Genomic DNA, 17,615 nt, shown 5'->3' on the forward strand with positions numbered 1-17,615 from the left:
GAAAAACAGTCAACATTTGAAGCATATTTTCTAAACAAGCAGACGGAGATCTAAACAATGTGGCTTTAGGTTTGTAGCAACCCACACAGCCAACCACGTAGCCAAGGTTTCTGTCAGCTACATGAGGAAAGACAGGAGCCATGTCTGGAGGAGAGAAGCAATTAGTTCTCTCTCTCCATGGCTTGTCACCTGACAGTCTGCTCATCCACAGCCTGATGGAAGAGCCTCTCCAGCCTGCTCATTCAAACCAATTAAGATCTGGAGGTGTATTACCACACACTCATTACCTGTCTTCCACAGTGCTCTGCTGCTCTTCACATCGCAGCTCATTGGTCTGTTGAAAGTCTCGGAGTTTTACCCTTTCATATCATCTTGTCTGTTCCATATCATCTCTCTTTCTTTTTGTCTTAGTTGTGCTCTGAGTGCCCTCCTCCCTCTATTTGTCTCTATCTTTGTCTTTCTTTCTCTGCTACAGAAGGAAATACAGCACAGAACATATATTCTCCCATCAGCAGGCCTACAGAGAATAGCATCTGTGCCTGTGAATGATTATAAATCAGTTTGGACATATGTTACAGTTTAGGTTATAGTAAGCACATAGACAAGAGAAAGTAAAGAGGAGCATGTTCATGAACTCATGAGGATTAGAATTACGGAAATGCCCTACAGCGCCAAATGAAAACAACGCAGAGACATCAAAACATCCATAAATGCACAGACACTGACAAAAGGCTTCGTTTCTCAACATTTCCCCTTTCTGTTGGCATACAGAACAATAAAAACGAAACACTCAGATGTTTGGGTACAAAGGGCTGGCCTCATGTCCCAGGCGGAGTGTGTGTATATGGTCTTGCTTAAGCTGTACAAACAGTCTATCCGTGTCAGATGGATGACATATCTGGAACGATTCAAATTCCCACATTCCCTCTTGCAAAACACGCTACAAACCGTGCAACCATAAACCTCTCAGAAATGAGCTGTAATTTTCGGAGCACATTTTGACTCAGCACCGAGATGGCTGGAATTCCCCCCATGACTGCAGTGGTGCTGGGAAAAGCGGAGAAAGAGAGATTATTCCACGACAACAGCTTAAGGGGAACAGGAGTGTGTTTCATTTTCACAAGAGCACCTTATGATCATTTCCATTTCAGAAGAAGTCTCATACTCACCTACATACTGCTGTAGGTCTGTGAAGTGAAACCAGCCTTAATAATTACTGTACAGCTCTCCTGCTCCAGGTACTCGCATACATTTTATTTATTCATAAAGGCAGCACAGTGTGAGGAGAGCCCATTTAAATCCCTACTGTTCCTGCGTTAACTTGTTGAAAGGTCAAAACGCGACTAATAAGGAAAAAAGTTGCATCGATTAACAGGAATTAACGGTCACTTGAGCTCAACAGTGAATACCAGCACCTCTAATTGAGCCCAGATGGAGCAGCCAGTGAGTCCATTCAGCAAAACAGCGAGCCTGTAGAGGGCCCCGTTGGTCCTGCTGGAGGAGATGTCGAGATTTATTTTTTGTAGCTTATTTTGATTGAATTCAATTCTAACTTATTCAATTTATCTTGCTTAACTAATAACGTCATATTGTAACCATGAGGTGTGAGACAGTGACAGATAGCACCTCTTTTATCTGCTTGTTTCTCCTTCACAAGGATGTTTACACTGTGATGGTGTGCTTTTGACAACTGTGTGAATCGTTCACACCTGGTGAACAGTGGAGGAAAGTAACTTATACAAATACTAGTACAATTCACTCCACTCACTGTAAGTACTGTACTTAAGCACAATACTGATGTACTTGTACTTTACTTGAGTATTTCCTTTATACAGTGAAATACTTTTTCCTCCATGGTAATTATTTCACAGCTTCACTCTTTGAGTTAACAGTTTGAGATCTCACATATGACATGATCTTGTTATAGATTAAACTACCCAAAAGTATATAAAGCTGTTCAAATTTGCTTCACCTCAGCCAACTGCAACATTCGTTAATGCTTAAATGATCCAACACTTAGAGGGACCATTGTGCATACTTTTGTTGTTTTGTTGTGCTTTTACTCAATAAAATCTTGAATTGGGACTTTTACTTGTAATGGAGTATTTTCATTGTGTGATATTGTTACTTTTACTTAAGTAAATTATCTGGGTACTTGGTGAAAGATTCGTTTTTTCAGAAAGGTTATGCAGTCAATTACATGTACAGTTCTACATGTATGATTCCCTGATTGGGGCTCATGTGGCAGCAAAGAAAATTAACATATGAGAGACAACAAAGAGACTCACACTGTTCAGGTACCCTCTTAAGCTAATTGGCTAACCATCAATTGGTCTGACCACCACCTTGCCTCTTTTCTCTCTTTCTAGAACAGCAGTCATGTTTAACACACCTGTAAATTACTCCCACAGCCCTGCCAGCCTCCCCTTTCAGCCAAGCCTCCCCTCCTCACTAATAACACCATAATGATGCCACTGTTAGTACAGTGCTGAGGCAGTGTGCTTTATGGACTGAACCAAAATCAATTCAGCAGCATACAGGGTCTATTGATGGAGCTTGATCTGAAACTCCTCCTCTCCTATCCTCTATTTTCTTCTCTCAGAACCTCCTTTCTCATAACCTCCAATATCTCTCCCCCCTTGCCTCTCCTCACCTCTTCTTTTCTAGCTTTTGCTTCAGGACTTTGCCGTGGACAGTAAATTACACACACCCAGCTCTTCTCATTCAGACCAGTCCTTTGACAAAGCAGCGGACATTCTGCAGCCCTGTGGCACACATTAACCTCATAAAGGGAAAATAATAGAGCCTGTCTCAGCTGACAAAGAAAAGCCATGAAAAAATGTATCATAGCACCAGTGCCTCCCTGAGACTAGACCCACAGGTAAACTCAACTCAGTAAAACACACAGGTATGGCAGGTGGCTTCGATCCCTCCACAGCAGATAAATCTGAAGGTACAACTGTGTAATACCATGAAATAAACTGCTTTAGTTTTGCTCTCATTAGCGTCTCTGGTGCATATATCTTGGAAATAAGGAGGGTTTTGCAGCAGGGATGGAACAGAGACATACTTGGGGGTTTGGGAGCACATTCCTGGACAGAGAGAGTAGCTGAGTCTCTTGCCGTGGTTAATTAGGGGAGTCTGTGGGAAACCCCTGAATCTGAAACCCCCCTCCAAAAAAAACCACACCACTCGAAGTAATGGCGGCCATGTTGAATGGAACTCATTGTTCGGTGGCCAGAACGGAAGATTCCATCACTTACATCCAGTCGTCTGAGCTGTCATCCTAACCATGAGAGGGCCAATACCAGAGAGTGGCTGCGGCAATAATACCAGGCGACAGAGGAGGGGGAAAGTAGAAGGATGATAGCGGTTAAAGGGGCAATTCACCAATTTGACATGTCAAAGCAGTCACAATGAGTACTAGAACACCTATGGAAGCAGCTGCACAGTGTCCTCTTTGGCTCTGGAGGCTGAGAAAACAACCCTGGTGACATCACTAGGGTTATCTCGGCTTGGGCTTGGAGACTATAAATATTTTTATGGAAGGCCTGTGTTACAAACTTTTAAAGACATAGGAGCTCAACCTGCCAAGGGGCCCTGGCAAAGAGACACGTTCGTATCAATAAGGGTAGCCTAAATATTAACAGGCAGGGAGGATCTGGCCCATAATGCAACTTGATTAGTGTAGTAGTGTAGGATCCAGCATATTCAGGGCAACCTACATCTACAAGTCCAGATACCTCTTCTGCATCATGCAATACTAAACCATCTTTTGAAGGTACAAAAGATGTGTTCAGACATGAATAATTTCCATAAATCTGTTTTAGACAGGACACAAATTTGAAGTGTTGACTTTACAGTCCAGATATTTGATATCACACATCATGTAAAGAATGAGAATATGATGTTGTGAGTGTTAAAAAATATCTCAGCCTGAGATTTAAAACAGTGAGTGAGGAAGAAATGATAGCAATCCATGTTTGAGGCCAACTGGCATTGGTGACTAAACATTCTTGGCCAAAACATACAGTATAATGATGATGTCTCACACAAAGTGCTATTTGTAAAGTCCGTCTTCACTTCGGATTCATCAAAGACATACTGTTGTTACTCTGATGACAAACATTAAACAAGCATTTTTGAATAATAAATTAAATGAAACATCAAATTTGAGAGTGACATACATTCAATCAATAAAGCCAAGCACTGCAGCGTGGAGCCACACAGATTAATTTGTCTTGTTGCTATGCATGAAAACTGAAATAATGTGGACAGAAATGATGAGTCTAACTCCGCAGTAGCCTGCTGGGAATATTAACGCAGCTTTGTATATTATGGTTTACCCTATTAGTCATAATGGGAACCAAGTACTGTAAAGCTAGAAAGAAATGCTGAATAGAATAGAAACTGCTGATTGTTTCATTCGTATTTTCATTGCAATTTGCATAATTCAGGCTCAAATGGCCCATAGCATTTCATTGAGTAGCCTGTGCATAGATGTATTGTCAATTTGGAATTATAGTTACATCAGCTGAAATAGATTAGCAGGTTTATTTTTGATGTGTTTGTTTTTATTGAGGATGCAGATGTATCCTATTTTTAAAAAGGCACAGTGAGAGTAATTAATCCGTGCATATTGGAGATTAACATGTGGTAGGTAATCAGATCCTTTTATGTGGAAAATTGAGGTTGAAAATAGACGCTTTTTTAGGAAAAGAAAGAAATCTCTCTGGCCATTGATCTGCCTGCCCGCTAGCTGTAAGCAACCAGGCCTGTTGATAAAGATGCCTCTTTGAATTGCCTCCTCTAAAATAGGAAGGCACAAACATGCTTCTAACAATACACATAAGCTTTGAGAAACAGTGCCATGTCTCCTGGGATATTGGTGGAGAACATATGGTTTGAGGTAAATTTTAGCTTTTTGCAAACAATAAACAAATGCATATACACAAACTTGTCCACAGAGCCACCATGTGTTTCTGTGTGTGTGTGTGTGTGTGTGTGTGTGTGTGTGTGTGTGTGTATATATGCCTGAGCACACAGGGTACAGTAATTGGCGACCTGATAAATATTTGTGTAAAACCTCCTCAGCAGGAGAAAACAGACAGGCATGCTTTCAACACTAATGCCTTCAGGCTGCAGACCCAAAATAATTCAGGGATAGAGCCCACTTACATGCTTCATGTCAACATTTCAGGAGGCCTGGGGAGGATAATGATGATGCGTCAACAGAAACATTCAAATGTAATGTTGTGCCGATTTGTAATAACTGGTTAGGGTTTTTTTTTTACCTAAAACAGAACATGAAAAATAATAATAATGTCTGGTCATGTTACTGGTTTTGGTTGATAATGGGTTCACAACACCTAGCTTTAATCCAGAGAGAGACAGAACCTAATCAAGTTTAGTCACATCCTTTCAATGGCGTGCTTTGTCAAGAGTACGTAATCTCATTTGTGAAGTCCATGTTCTCCCTAATGATGAATTCAAACACTGAATTGATTCATTTTAGAGTAATTGGAAATAACCTCAGCAGCGGCGCTCAGTGGAATGCCACTAGAAAGTAAACAGTGAGGTGTGTTGCAGTGAGAGCCATCTGTCGTTGTCTGGGAGAAGCAGTGTGGAGATGTACTGAAGATATGTGGAGAGAAGCATGGAGGGTCAATCACGACGACCATGCAGACATATATTCTGGCAAATGATTGCTTTTATTATCGATTAATCTAGTTTTGTTGTTGCAATCTGTAATAGTTTACTCAACAAAATGTCTAAAAGTAGTGAAATATGTCTATCACAATTTCCCAAAGCCCAAAATGACATCCTCAAATTGTTTGTTTAGTATGATCTATTCAATTTACATGGAGACAAAACAGTAAAAGAAAGCAGAAAATTCTCACATTGAAGAGGCTGCAAACTAGCGAATATTTTGCATTTTGGTTGACGAACCATGTATTTGATTATTAAAATACATCTTTATGTAATTCCACTCATGCTGCATGATCATTTTCATTATCAATTAATCTGTTAACAGTTAAAACAAGTTATCAAAATTGTTGCTCATAGATTTTTAGTCACTCATCAATGAATTGCCTAATTCAGCTATAATTCTGACAGAGCTTTGTGTGATGACCAGGCAGATGAGGTACCATCTTGACTTAATATACTGTATATGTAGGTGCTATGTTTGGTCTAAATTATAAATTGTTGTCTGCAGAGGAGTTATGTGATAGTTTGACCTGTACATCGAGTTAAATAATTGATACAATACTTTAATGATGTGCGGAACCATGACATCAGAGTGCAAGGAAAATGATTTGCCATTTATGGATCGTGTGGGTGTTTAAAAGTGCACACTTTTGTCCCCATGTTCAGTATGTCTTCAGCCCATCAATCTTGTGAGAGGCCTGCGTGAACCAGATGATTCGTAGCAGCGAAGAAGCAAAGTGTTCTGTTTATCCTCTGCTCTACTGGAATGTTACGCCTTGCGTCCTCTGGATCCAGGGGGTGGGGGTGGGGGTGGGGTGTTCTGCACTTCCTCAAAACTCATTTTCCTCCATGCCTAGTCCATTCTCTTCTGGGAATGGATTTAAACTGCAGCCAAGGCAACAATATGTACCAGCAGCAATAAAAAGTCTTCGCTGCTAAAGCAATGAGGCATTTTAATAGGATGAGCTGAGACTGTTGTGAAGACAACCGGGCTTCCTCTCCCTTGCTGTCTGTCTCTTCCTCTCTTTCTGAGAGTTGTAATTGTTTGAAGTTTGGACTCAACAGGGATTTGAATGATTTAAGGTGAAAACGAAGGGTTAGATGTGTAGAGTGGAGGCATGGGGGAGATGGGTTCTTAAAAGTCTGATCATTATCTCCGCCTCCTGTTGCGAAGCGGGCACCACAACACCCAGGCAGTGGCCTTGAAACACCCCACTTGGGAGAATTATACTAAAGACTCCATCAAAGCTTTTTTTGTCTTGATGCAGACGTACAGTGAATCTTTTTCACTTATGAGTCCAGTGTGTGTCATTAATGGAGACATATATCCTCCATCACATGAGGTGTCTGATGCACACTGTACTATCGTCAGACCTAACATACATACAGAACATAACTCCCTCCCAGCTTACTGTGCATTGTACTGCCTTAGCCAGTCAAGGAAATCCTCCTTACGAGAGCTGCTTGTTGCATGTTTCCCAATCCTGGACCTACAGTCTGATCCTCTCCAGATGCATATGATGCAGATGAAATATCCAGTAGGTCCATAAAACACAACCAGGAAGCAATATTTCACCCAATCCACAACATAAATTCTCTCCTCTGACATATGGTGGTGATTAATACACGATACCCACAGGAGATATGCAGAGTTCTTATGGTCTTATTTCCTACAGTCCATTTCCGTTTCTGATGAAAAAAACAATTGAGTGCTTTGCTGCATGCAAAGTTATGATGAGGGGCCAGTGTGAAGGAAATGGGGGAGAAAAGGACTATAAGAGGGAGCAATAACAGTGAGGAATATCCTCATTAGTCAATTCCTCTCTCTACTCCCCAGCCAATAAAAGCCAGTCTCATAATGTGCTCTTAACCCGAGCCATGACCTAGACATAGGAAATCCATATTAAACGGCATCTTCATCAAAAATCATCTGGGAAACAAAGACCACTGCCAGCCAGTGGGAAGGAAATAGTTAAAACGAGCACTTTGAATTTCATGAGTCTAATTAGCATACGGAGACATATTGGTCTGACTGATAGGAATAATGTCATCTCAGAGGCAGAGTGTCATACCGGAAAGCAATTCAATGCTTAGTGTGACGGTTAAAGTACTCCTCAGTTCTCCTTGATTTGGCTCTTACTGACTTGGTCTGTGAAGTTTCATTCAGATACAGCTCGCCTGGAAAATTTAAGTGCAGAGGAATGTCTGTTTGAGATGTATCCTGTCTTTGAGTTGGCATCTTTCTTGCAGGTTCTGCTCCACTGCCTTTCTGCCCATGTGCCGGCCTGCCTGCCTTTTTGCAGGCTCATTCTCTCTTAGGTGGCAGTTTGCATCAGGGGCCGCATTGCGTTGGCACTGTGGCCATCTGCCACCCGAACCAAAGGAATGCCATCACCAGCTGGCGTCCAGGGCAGCACTTCTGTCACCTCTGCTAATAGACCTAAGACACACAGGGGTCAGCCATCATCTGTCAACTCTGACCCTTAACGAATACTGCAACACGAAATCAGTAGCACGCCACAATGTCCTCCTGGTGAACCACAAACTTGGAAAGACTTCAGAGTGATCGAAACAATACAGGCCAGCTTCCTCTGCCCCTGTAAGGACATGAAAGTGGATATGTGCCGCCCAGCTGTCCTCCCTGCAGTCTAGGCGGCCAAACTCAGGAGTGGAAACTCTTTCACAAGTCAAAGTCCACAGGGTTTCTGCTCCCACTGACAGCATCCGCGGCTCTGTCAGTTCATTACTGGGGCTTGCATTCCATTACAAAGCAAAACAAATAACCACACAGTCATTATTTATTTAAGGCCGTTACCAACCACTGTAGAAAAAAGGCTGCCAATGTGCCAGTAAGTACTTCTAAGGTCTGTTCAGCTATTAAGTGCAGATACTACGCTAATCAAAAACTGAAAAAATACGAAAGACAAAACAAATTAAACACTGAAAAAGGACCTTCGCTGTGAATTAAATAAATTGCAAACACTGCAATAAAGATGGGTCAAATTACTTAAGGTTACAAGCCATTTAGCAACGTTTGTTTGCTCCTTATGCTGTATGCATCTGTGGTTTGTTTGTTTTGATCTGCTTGTGTTGTCATATTTCTTTCAGCCTTCCCTGACTTATTAATCTAGCTATACACTCAATAAAATGATAAAATGTTCTGTATTAATCTACATTTAATTCTCAGCTGCGTTCCAAGAAAGTTCTGCAATAAAAATGTCATAAATTCCTAACCTGAAGGTGAGCACTGTCGACCATTAGTTTACCATCATTCAAAAGGATGATGAGGAACTTTTAGATCACTGCCTCTCTCTTTGGAAACATCACTGTAGTCTGCAACGTCTCCAAATGTAAGAGCAAATCCTCCCCCCCCACACCCCCCCACCCCCGGCGCCGGTATTTTCATCTGGTTGGACCCTATGCCATGATTAGTTATTTTACTGGAGGAAGTCTAGTAAGGAAGAGGAAAAGAGAGAGGGAGAAATGTTAGGGGAGTGAGGGGCTGCCTCTCTCTGCCTATTGTTTGGACACAGTTGCCTCTCACGCTGCATTGACCACAGACAGGGCGTGGCAGAGGGAGGCCAGGCAGGGAATATGAGGGGAGGGGGGGGTTATTCGAGTGGTGATGGATACAGGGGGAAGGTTAGAGCACATTGCATACTTTCTCTGCATGTGGACAGCGAAACAGGAAGGCGGGTGGTCCCTGGAGAGCGTTACAGAGAGAGAAATAGAAAGAGCTGGAGTGGGTGGGATTTTGCCCATGTAGTTTGGCGCTCTGTTCCCAGCCCTGCTCGTGTGCACGATGAAGTAATGAGAGACCCGGGGCCTCTGACAAACTCAGGCCAGATGGGAAGAGGATTCTTCCCCACAATTACTCTCCAGCAGAGAGCATTAGAGCCAGTGCAGCTTCTCCTCTACGGAGAAAAGATAATCACTGGGTCTTTCAGGAGAATACTTAATCAACACTATTTTACAGCACACTGTACAGTTTGGAGGATGTCTTTAAAGATTTCAGCTGTGTAATCTTCCTCTATCCCTGAATACAGTATCCTAGTATACTACAAAAAAATAATTGTTGTAATAATTGTTAATAATGAGCCTGTCACTGTCACTATGGAGAAGAAGCCATTTACAGGTAAGAATCAGAGCTGCAGCAAACTCAGAACTGTTTGTCAGTGCAATTGGGAACTAAACACGGAGCTACAGTTGCCAAATTCATCCAGAAAAATTGACCCCAAATCTGAAAGTGAATGATTTAAACTGCTGAATGTTTCATCAGGTTTCTTCAAAGCATAATCTTCCAGTCAATGTTCTGGCAGCACTGTGTGAAGCTCTGAATTGGCTCACCAAAATTCTCCTTGGGAGTTGTAGTTCACCTCTTTAGCTCTCTATAAATGAACCAGACATTTTAAAACACAGTTAAATGGACTTCACTTATATAGCACTTTTCAGCCCTAATGGTTCCCACAGCGCTTAACAGATTGGTCTCATTCACCCATTCACACACTGATGGCAACGGACACCTGCCATCCAAGGTGCTGGCCTCCATCGGGAGCAACTTGGGGTTCAGTGTCTTGCCCAAGTACACTTCGAAATGTGGGGTGGGAGGGGGGGCACCACCACTGCACCACCATGCCGCTCATCTTTTGTTCAGCCTGGAGAATTTCATCCCCATCCACGCCCTGGAAGTGCTCCAACTGCAAGTCACCGAACATTGTCTACGGCATAAATTACTTTTACATAACTCTTAATCCTGAACGTCCGAAATGGCTCCTCTCACTTGAATCTAACCTTGAGACACTTAATTTTGCCTTCACCGTGAACCACCGCAATGCTCTGGGACTACTGGAAATTGGTAAATCCATACATACATACACTGCTTTCTCCCTTTGTGTTCAGCACATTGTTCACTGTGTCACCCGTACTCCCCATGCTGTATGAGTCACCGACAGCTGCCTTATGGTTGTGTTTTAGAAAGGTTTATGGATTAGTATTGGCAGACTCCCTTGAGTCCGTGATGAGCACTTTCTCACAGACCGACTGCAGGGCACTGATCTACTGTAACAGTATAAATAATGTAATATCCCATAAGGTTTGCTCATATTGATTTTAGGGGACAAAATATTTTTATACAGCCTCTGTTGCCTGAGACAAATTGAGTGCAAACTGGATATGTGTTTTTTTCCCCCTCACAAGTCAAATGGACTTTAGTTATGGCAGCAAAGCAGTCGATTGGTGTTGAAACATCAGCGTCGTTTAAGAATGTTAAACAAGGCCTTGACATCAATGTGATGGATTAAGAGGAAGGGCCAACAATAAAGGGGTGTCATCACCCCGGCAATGAATACATTACTGTCAATAGCTTGAATAAAAGAAGGCAGGTCGTTTGTAACAGTCTGGCAAAGGCCTTTCCATTGACTCTTCTGTACTCTAAAACAAAGATAAGACATACAGAACAATCTCTTGTAAACAGAGATATGCTTAGAGAAATTACACAAAATGTACTGATGCAGAAAACAAAATCCTGACACAGGATGTAGAGACTGAAAGTTTTAGGGGATTTAATCTCTTGCTCCTTGCAATTAGTTTAGTAAAAGGCCAACAGGAACAGCAGGCTGAAGTGCTGTGTTTATAGCCTCATTGGACATCTGTCAGGGATGTTATTGAAGCTCCAGAGGGAAACAGCAAAAATTCTGACATTTTGGCACAGTATAATATATTTACAGGAAGTCAGTTCATGCATATTAAAAAACCTTGTCTGTACGACTGCTTTGATCCTGCACAGGGCAGAGCCAACAAATGGACTAACAAACAGTCCGGCCTTCAGAGGGATACACACCTAAAGAACATTTAATCTCCCTAAGCCACTGGCCGCTGACGCTGGCTCATCACACAGCAAACTGCCTAACCCGAGAGATCTCTCAGACGAATCGTCTTAAACTTAAAATCTTAAAAAAAACATCCTTAAGCTAAGCGGTTTCTTGGGCTCATCCCTCTTTATGCAGTCAGGGTGAGGGCTCTGCTGTGTTAGTTTGTCAGTTTGAGGGAAAAGGAGGGCTGTGTTTGGTTTGATCAGTCACCTGACTGCTGGCCTGGCCTCTGGGAACAGGAAGCATGACATCACTGCCCTGACATTCAGGAATGTGGGAATGTCAGGCTGCCTGTTCACACTGCTGGAACGAAACAGAGACAGAGACCAAGCAGGATGGACAGATAACTCACTCAGTTATTCCAACCCTAAAGACTAAACACTAAGGCTGTTTTTAAACCAGCCCTGTGGGGGGAGAAACATTTGAATGGTGGCATATTTCTACTGTTAACCTTTCGACCTTCACCGAAAGATTAAATGATACAACATGACAACCTTCCTGAATTGTAAAATCCCTCCTCATAATATTATAAACCACTGTTCAGTGTTAGGGCACATTCAAACACATTGACTCCTTGATCATATTTTATTGTCTCACAGGTATCTAAAACAGCACGCCCCCCAACAACCTTTGCATTTTTGAAAGCTTGGCTGTTTTCGTTCTGAACGAAAGAGTGGAGAACCTGACACATCATCGTACCGTACCTGTTCAGGTAGAAAAAGTTACCCTCCAACTGTAGCTTAAATCTTGTGATATACTTACTTTCTAACAGCGTACATGTGTAGACAAGTAACTGTGATGCAAGCTACCCTGTCTGTGAACTTTGTGTGTACCCGGAGGATTAAAAAAGTACATCCACTAGGCAGCAGATGAGGGCCAACTCAACCCCGGTCAATACTTGCATATCTTCCTCTAGAACTTCCAAGTTGGACGATACAAACATAACTAAACACTCAGAGTTTACTTTAATATTAATGAAGCCACAGGAGAAAAAGCAGAAGCAGCAACAATCTCTGTGTCTCTCTAATAATGTTGTTGTGATTTGTTTGTGTTCTGCTGACCTCACATCACATACTGATTAACTGCCCCCACTGTTCATGTGCTTAAAGCAGCACTTTCACTTCCATAAAGTTGGTGGACTTAAGACATAATTAAAAAATAATGTATGTATGAACAACAGCGCATGTATGGATTACACTCCAAAAATCATTGTATCCTACATTTCCCATAATGGAATTTGGTAGCAAAATGTATATCTAACATGACATGATTATAGTGTTATTTTCTTATACAACTGGTCATCATGTGTGAATGCCCCTTTAATTGCATCTTGGGGACGCAATGCATTAATTCCTGAGAATGTGCACAACCAAGGCAGGATACGTGTGGTAGCCATGATTCACATGCCAAGGCAAAGTTAAAAACAAGTACATCAGCGCTCTAAAACCACAGATTTCACAGAGATCAGCCCTTCACCTTTAAGGCCAGCAGCCGATGAAGAATTACCTGCTGCTGGACTACATATGCCCAACACAGGGAGCTATTTAATGGACACTGACAGCAAGCTGCTTGGTAGAGTAAGATCTCAATAACCCTCAGGCTTCTAAACGCATCCAAGTCAAATCCAGAATACAGACACCCTGGGGCCAAAACACAAGGTCTTTTTTTTCACTATTTCAGCAAGACAAACTTTGTGTCCATGCAGGCAATGAAAAGATTAATCCGCCATGTCGTCCTTTATTCTGTTGCAAGCCTTAAGTTTGCCAACGCTAATTAGTTTCTCAATAAATTGATTTGATCATGAACATTGGTGTTTGCAGTTCAGTTCACACATCAGGGCAACAGGCAAACAAGATCACAGAGACTTCCCCCTACATGCTGTTGTTCCAATCATTTACAAAATGAAATTCATCATTAATGAATCCAAGATGTCAGCTACATAAAAGTAGCTTACCAGAATCTGTAAGGAGTTTAATTAGACACAGGCCATCATCTTACACGAGCTGAAGCAAACGTAAAATAGCTATAAAGATTAAAAAATTGCAAGCAAGTAACTAAATATAAAACAGCATTTATTATTCACAGTCTTTAGGTTATTACTTACACAAAAGTGATATTAGAAAGCATGTGATTTCATGACATGAAGCCAGAACATTTTGAGCTAATAATGCCAGAATGAGTAGCATGAAAACATAATTTTAAAGCTCATTCCTCATTCATCACATCTCTTTCCCAGCCACGGCGGTGCCATGTCAAGTCAAGTAAAGTCAGTTTTATTTATATAGCCCAATATCACAAATCACAGTTTTACAATCTGTACAGCATACAACACTCTCTGTCCTTAGACCCTCGATTTGAATGAGGAAAAATGTCCACAAAAAAAACCCTTTTAACAGGGAAAACCGTGCCATGGTGTCGCCAGCCCCTGTCAGAGATGTTGGCCTACAGTTCCTGGGCCTAAAGCTCAGTTTGAGACTCGTTGCCAGACTCTGGGAGAGAGCAGAGAAGGAGCCAGAGCTGGAGGGAGTGCAGCCCCAGAGGAGCCCAGCTGCTGCCTGGGAAACCAAACCCGGACCGGCTCTGGCCCACGCTCTCTAACCCCAACCCCTCCCGTCTAATAACAACACTCAGTCTGTCTCTTGTTCTCTTTCTTTTCACTCTGCTGCCTTTTCCACAGTCACTCTGGTGTGTGGAGTTTAGGGAAAAATAAGTCAGTTGAGGAACGCTGGAATCATATTAGTCACCCGGCTGCACATTCCCCGAATACTTCCCACTGTTGATTTCAAAACACTCACACATGTTCATGTTCCCACACTTGCACACAGGGAGGCAGGGGATTTGGTGTTGAGTGTGCACACATTCACATACACGCACATGCTTTGACACTCACCCCGGTAGTGGAGGCTGTCATCGTGGTGATTGTGCCGGTGGTGGTTCTCCAAGGCAGGGGGGCTGCTGGCACCCAGCTCTGCCAGTCTGCGGCTGGTGGCTGAGAGCTCGGAGCGGAGGTTGGTCACTTCCTGACTGGCGGACTGGATGGCCCCATCAATCCTGTGTGCCAGCTGTTTGTTGTCTTCCATCATTTTAAGGATTTTCCCCTGAAGACCAAATCCACACAGAGCAGCATGATGTCAAGTGGAGCATTAGAGGAGGTGAAGCTAAGACCCTTTCCTCTTCCTCCTTTTATCCCCCTTGTGTCCTCCTCCTCCACCTGTGCTTCTTCTCTCACAGTTTACTTGGCACATATAAAAAAAAAAAAAAAACGCCGGTTCCTCTTCTGTTCTCCGCTGAGCAGCGCAGAGATGATGTCTACCTGTTACTGCATAAAGAATAACGTCTGTGTGGCCGAGCACTACACAGTCAGAGAAAGCATGTGTGTGTGTGTGTGTGTGTGTGTGTGTGTGAGAGAGAGAGAGAGAGAGAGAGAGTGTGCAGGGCAAAGGAGAAAGAGAGTGAGCGCGGGAGAAAGAGAGAGGAAGACAGAGCGCAAAGAGAACAGAGAGAGAGAGAGAGAAAAGACAGAGGAGCAGAAGAGATGCCGCTCAGCAGGCGGAGGGGAAAGTGAGTGCTCCCGCCGAGGAGAATGTGCTGTGAGCAGCTGCTCTCAGAGAGGACCCAGCACACACTGAGATGACATGCAGCCTTTTAAATGGATTGTACCATGTGCTGGAGGACCAGGGGAGAAGGGGGGGGGACGCAGTTGGACTGAGCTGCTCTCCAGCAACTCTCTCTAACTACAGAGCGTGTTGTGTATCCCACACCCTATGGAGTCTGTAATGAGTTAGCAATCGGGTCTGTAATAGAGGAAAAGCACAGATTGTTTCTCTTTACTTCTTCCTCTGTCCGTGTCCCTGAACTAAGAGCTTTGGCAGCAGTATTGAACCCTTTGATAAGCACTTGTCAAGCCCTCTATATCTTTTCCCTCCTGCTCCCACGTTCCCTTTTTGCCTCTCACTCACACACCCGCTGTCTTTTTGTCTCTCCCACCCCCTCTTTTTTTCATTCCATTATATATTCATCTCTTTGTCTTGGGAAAGCTCACCCCCACATTGGTGGAAGGGGAAGGGGGCTGGCTCAAGGCGCCCAGCATTTCAACTCCGAGTGCAAACTTAGCAGAGGACAGAGCCACAGCCCTCTAATGGGCTAAACACAAAGAGGAGAGGCCCAGAGAATTACAATCGAGCTGTGGCGAGAACATGGTGGAGCTTTACTTCTTTGATCAAAAACAGTTGGAAGGATTATATTTCAGCTTATCCGTGGGCCCAGCAAACAAACACCACCACCATCAATTCTTATCTGTACAGCTGTAAAATTCCATCATACACAAAAGGGTTAGACAGGGGGGTGGGATGGTGGGGGGTAGACCGTTCATCTTAACTTAAAACAAGTCCGGATATTGCTGAGCCATCACAACTTTGAATCTGCATTTGACATTTCATTTCCCAAGTAAGAAAACACATTCTGTCTCTGGCAAGAAACTGAGGCAGATGAGTGATACATCACTCAGATGCTGTCATCCGAGGTTCTGGTGATAACGGCTCAACGCTCATTGGTATTCACACAATGGCAGAGAGAGACAAACAAAGATGGGACTGCAAGCGTGCGAGGCTGACGGCTGAATGAGACACACAACATGTTGGTTACACCGGTAGTTTGTTCACCGAGCCCAGTTTTATGATGAAGTCAGTGCAGTGACGGCGTTACAGATCAGATCACGTCTACGACTATTAGACAGGGGCGCATTAGTGTGGCCTTATGGAGAATATCACAAAAGGCCTACCTCAACTTATCAGCTCCTGTTCTCCCTACAGTACATATTATATCATGGTTGAGCGATATAACAGTGTCAGGATATTTTTCTAATGGTAGAGATTTATACGGAGGAAGCTATCACTGTAAAATTACTGGTTGTATTAAAAAAAAAACTCATAAGACCATAGATCATTACGGACAATGTTGAAAGTCAATAAGTAGGACAGCTTTATGGCAATGTTTGAGTCACAGGATTTTTGCTTAATTGAGATGAAGCACCTTGATTTATTTAGTTCAGTTATTTAGCCAAAAACGTATCTGTAAGTGAGTTCTCAATTGAATTTCCCGAAAATGTACCATACTACAATGTCTCAATCACATGCATGTGTGTGTGCATACAACATTTGGCTCCCTCATTACACCTGCAACCTCTCAATTACGGAAACTGCTGTTTCCAAAGGTCAAGAATTAACTTTTAATCTCAACTGTCAGAGATAATGGTAATGAAAACATTATTTTTAATAATATATGCCAAGAAAGGCCTCTGTAACGGTATTCTCAGGTATACACAACCTCGTATTTCCTAAAATTACAAACAGTATACTATGATAGAAGTATTGCTGAAATGATTAGTCACAAAGTACATCTGAGACTGATGGGAATGTCATTAGTTTTGTGGTTCATAAACCAAAGTACTGGACAAATTTGACCTGATGATGGTGCAACATGAAAAGTCAGGGGTTCACCAAAGTTATTAGGATTCATCCGCTGAGCAACATGGATATCTGCACCAAATTTCATGCCAATCCAATAATTGTTGAGATATTTCACTTAAATCCAAAATTGTCAACCTCCTGGTGGCACTAAATTAAAGATCAAGTGATCACCAAAGTCTGCGGGATCTATACTCTGCAGAGAGTGAATGTCTGTGAAAAACTTCATGGCAATCCATCCAATAGTTCTCCAGATATTTCAGTCTGGACCAAAGTGGTGGACCGACCAACTGACCAACTTCGCCATCCCTAGAGCCACACTGTTAGCATGGCTAAAAATCATTAGTTGCAGCTGTAGATGAAAGATTAGGACATAGACAGTATCCTAAAAGTGCTCTTCTGTTGTGTTGCATGCCACTGTTTGTTTGTTTCTCCATGTGTCCTCTTTCTGTCTCCTGCCTCTCTTTATCATAGAATCTATCTGTAATGTCTATCAACATCTCTGCTGCTCAACTCACAACTCACTGAAACACAAACAGGACAATTATTACAGTTACTAGAGAAGACTTAC

At 42.6% G+C, this 17,615-nt stretch overlaps 1 protein-coding gene across 1 annotated transcript in view; it reads right to left on the reverse strand.

The window, feature by feature from the left end:
- The window catches only part of kaznb (kazrin, periplakin interacting protein b), a 53,579-nt gene extending 38,917 nt beyond the window's left edge, over positions 1-14,662 (reverse strand). The window contains exon 1 of the mRNA XM_070902777.1: positions 14,470-14,662. Coding sequence (XP_070758878.1) covers positions 14,470-14,662 — 193 coding nt within the window. The remainder of the gene's footprint in view (positions 1-14,469) is intronic.
- Between the last annotated feature and the right edge of the window lie 2,953 nt (positions 14,663-17,615).

Source organism: Enoplosus armatus, chromosome 3, assembly GCF_043641665.1.
Source record: "Enoplosus armatus isolate fEnoArm2 chromosome 3, fEnoArm2.hap1, whole genome shotgun sequence".
NCBI classification, from domain to species: domain Eukaryota; kingdom Metazoa; phylum Chordata; class Actinopteri; order Centrarchiformes; family Enoplosidae; genus Enoplosus; species Enoplosus armatus.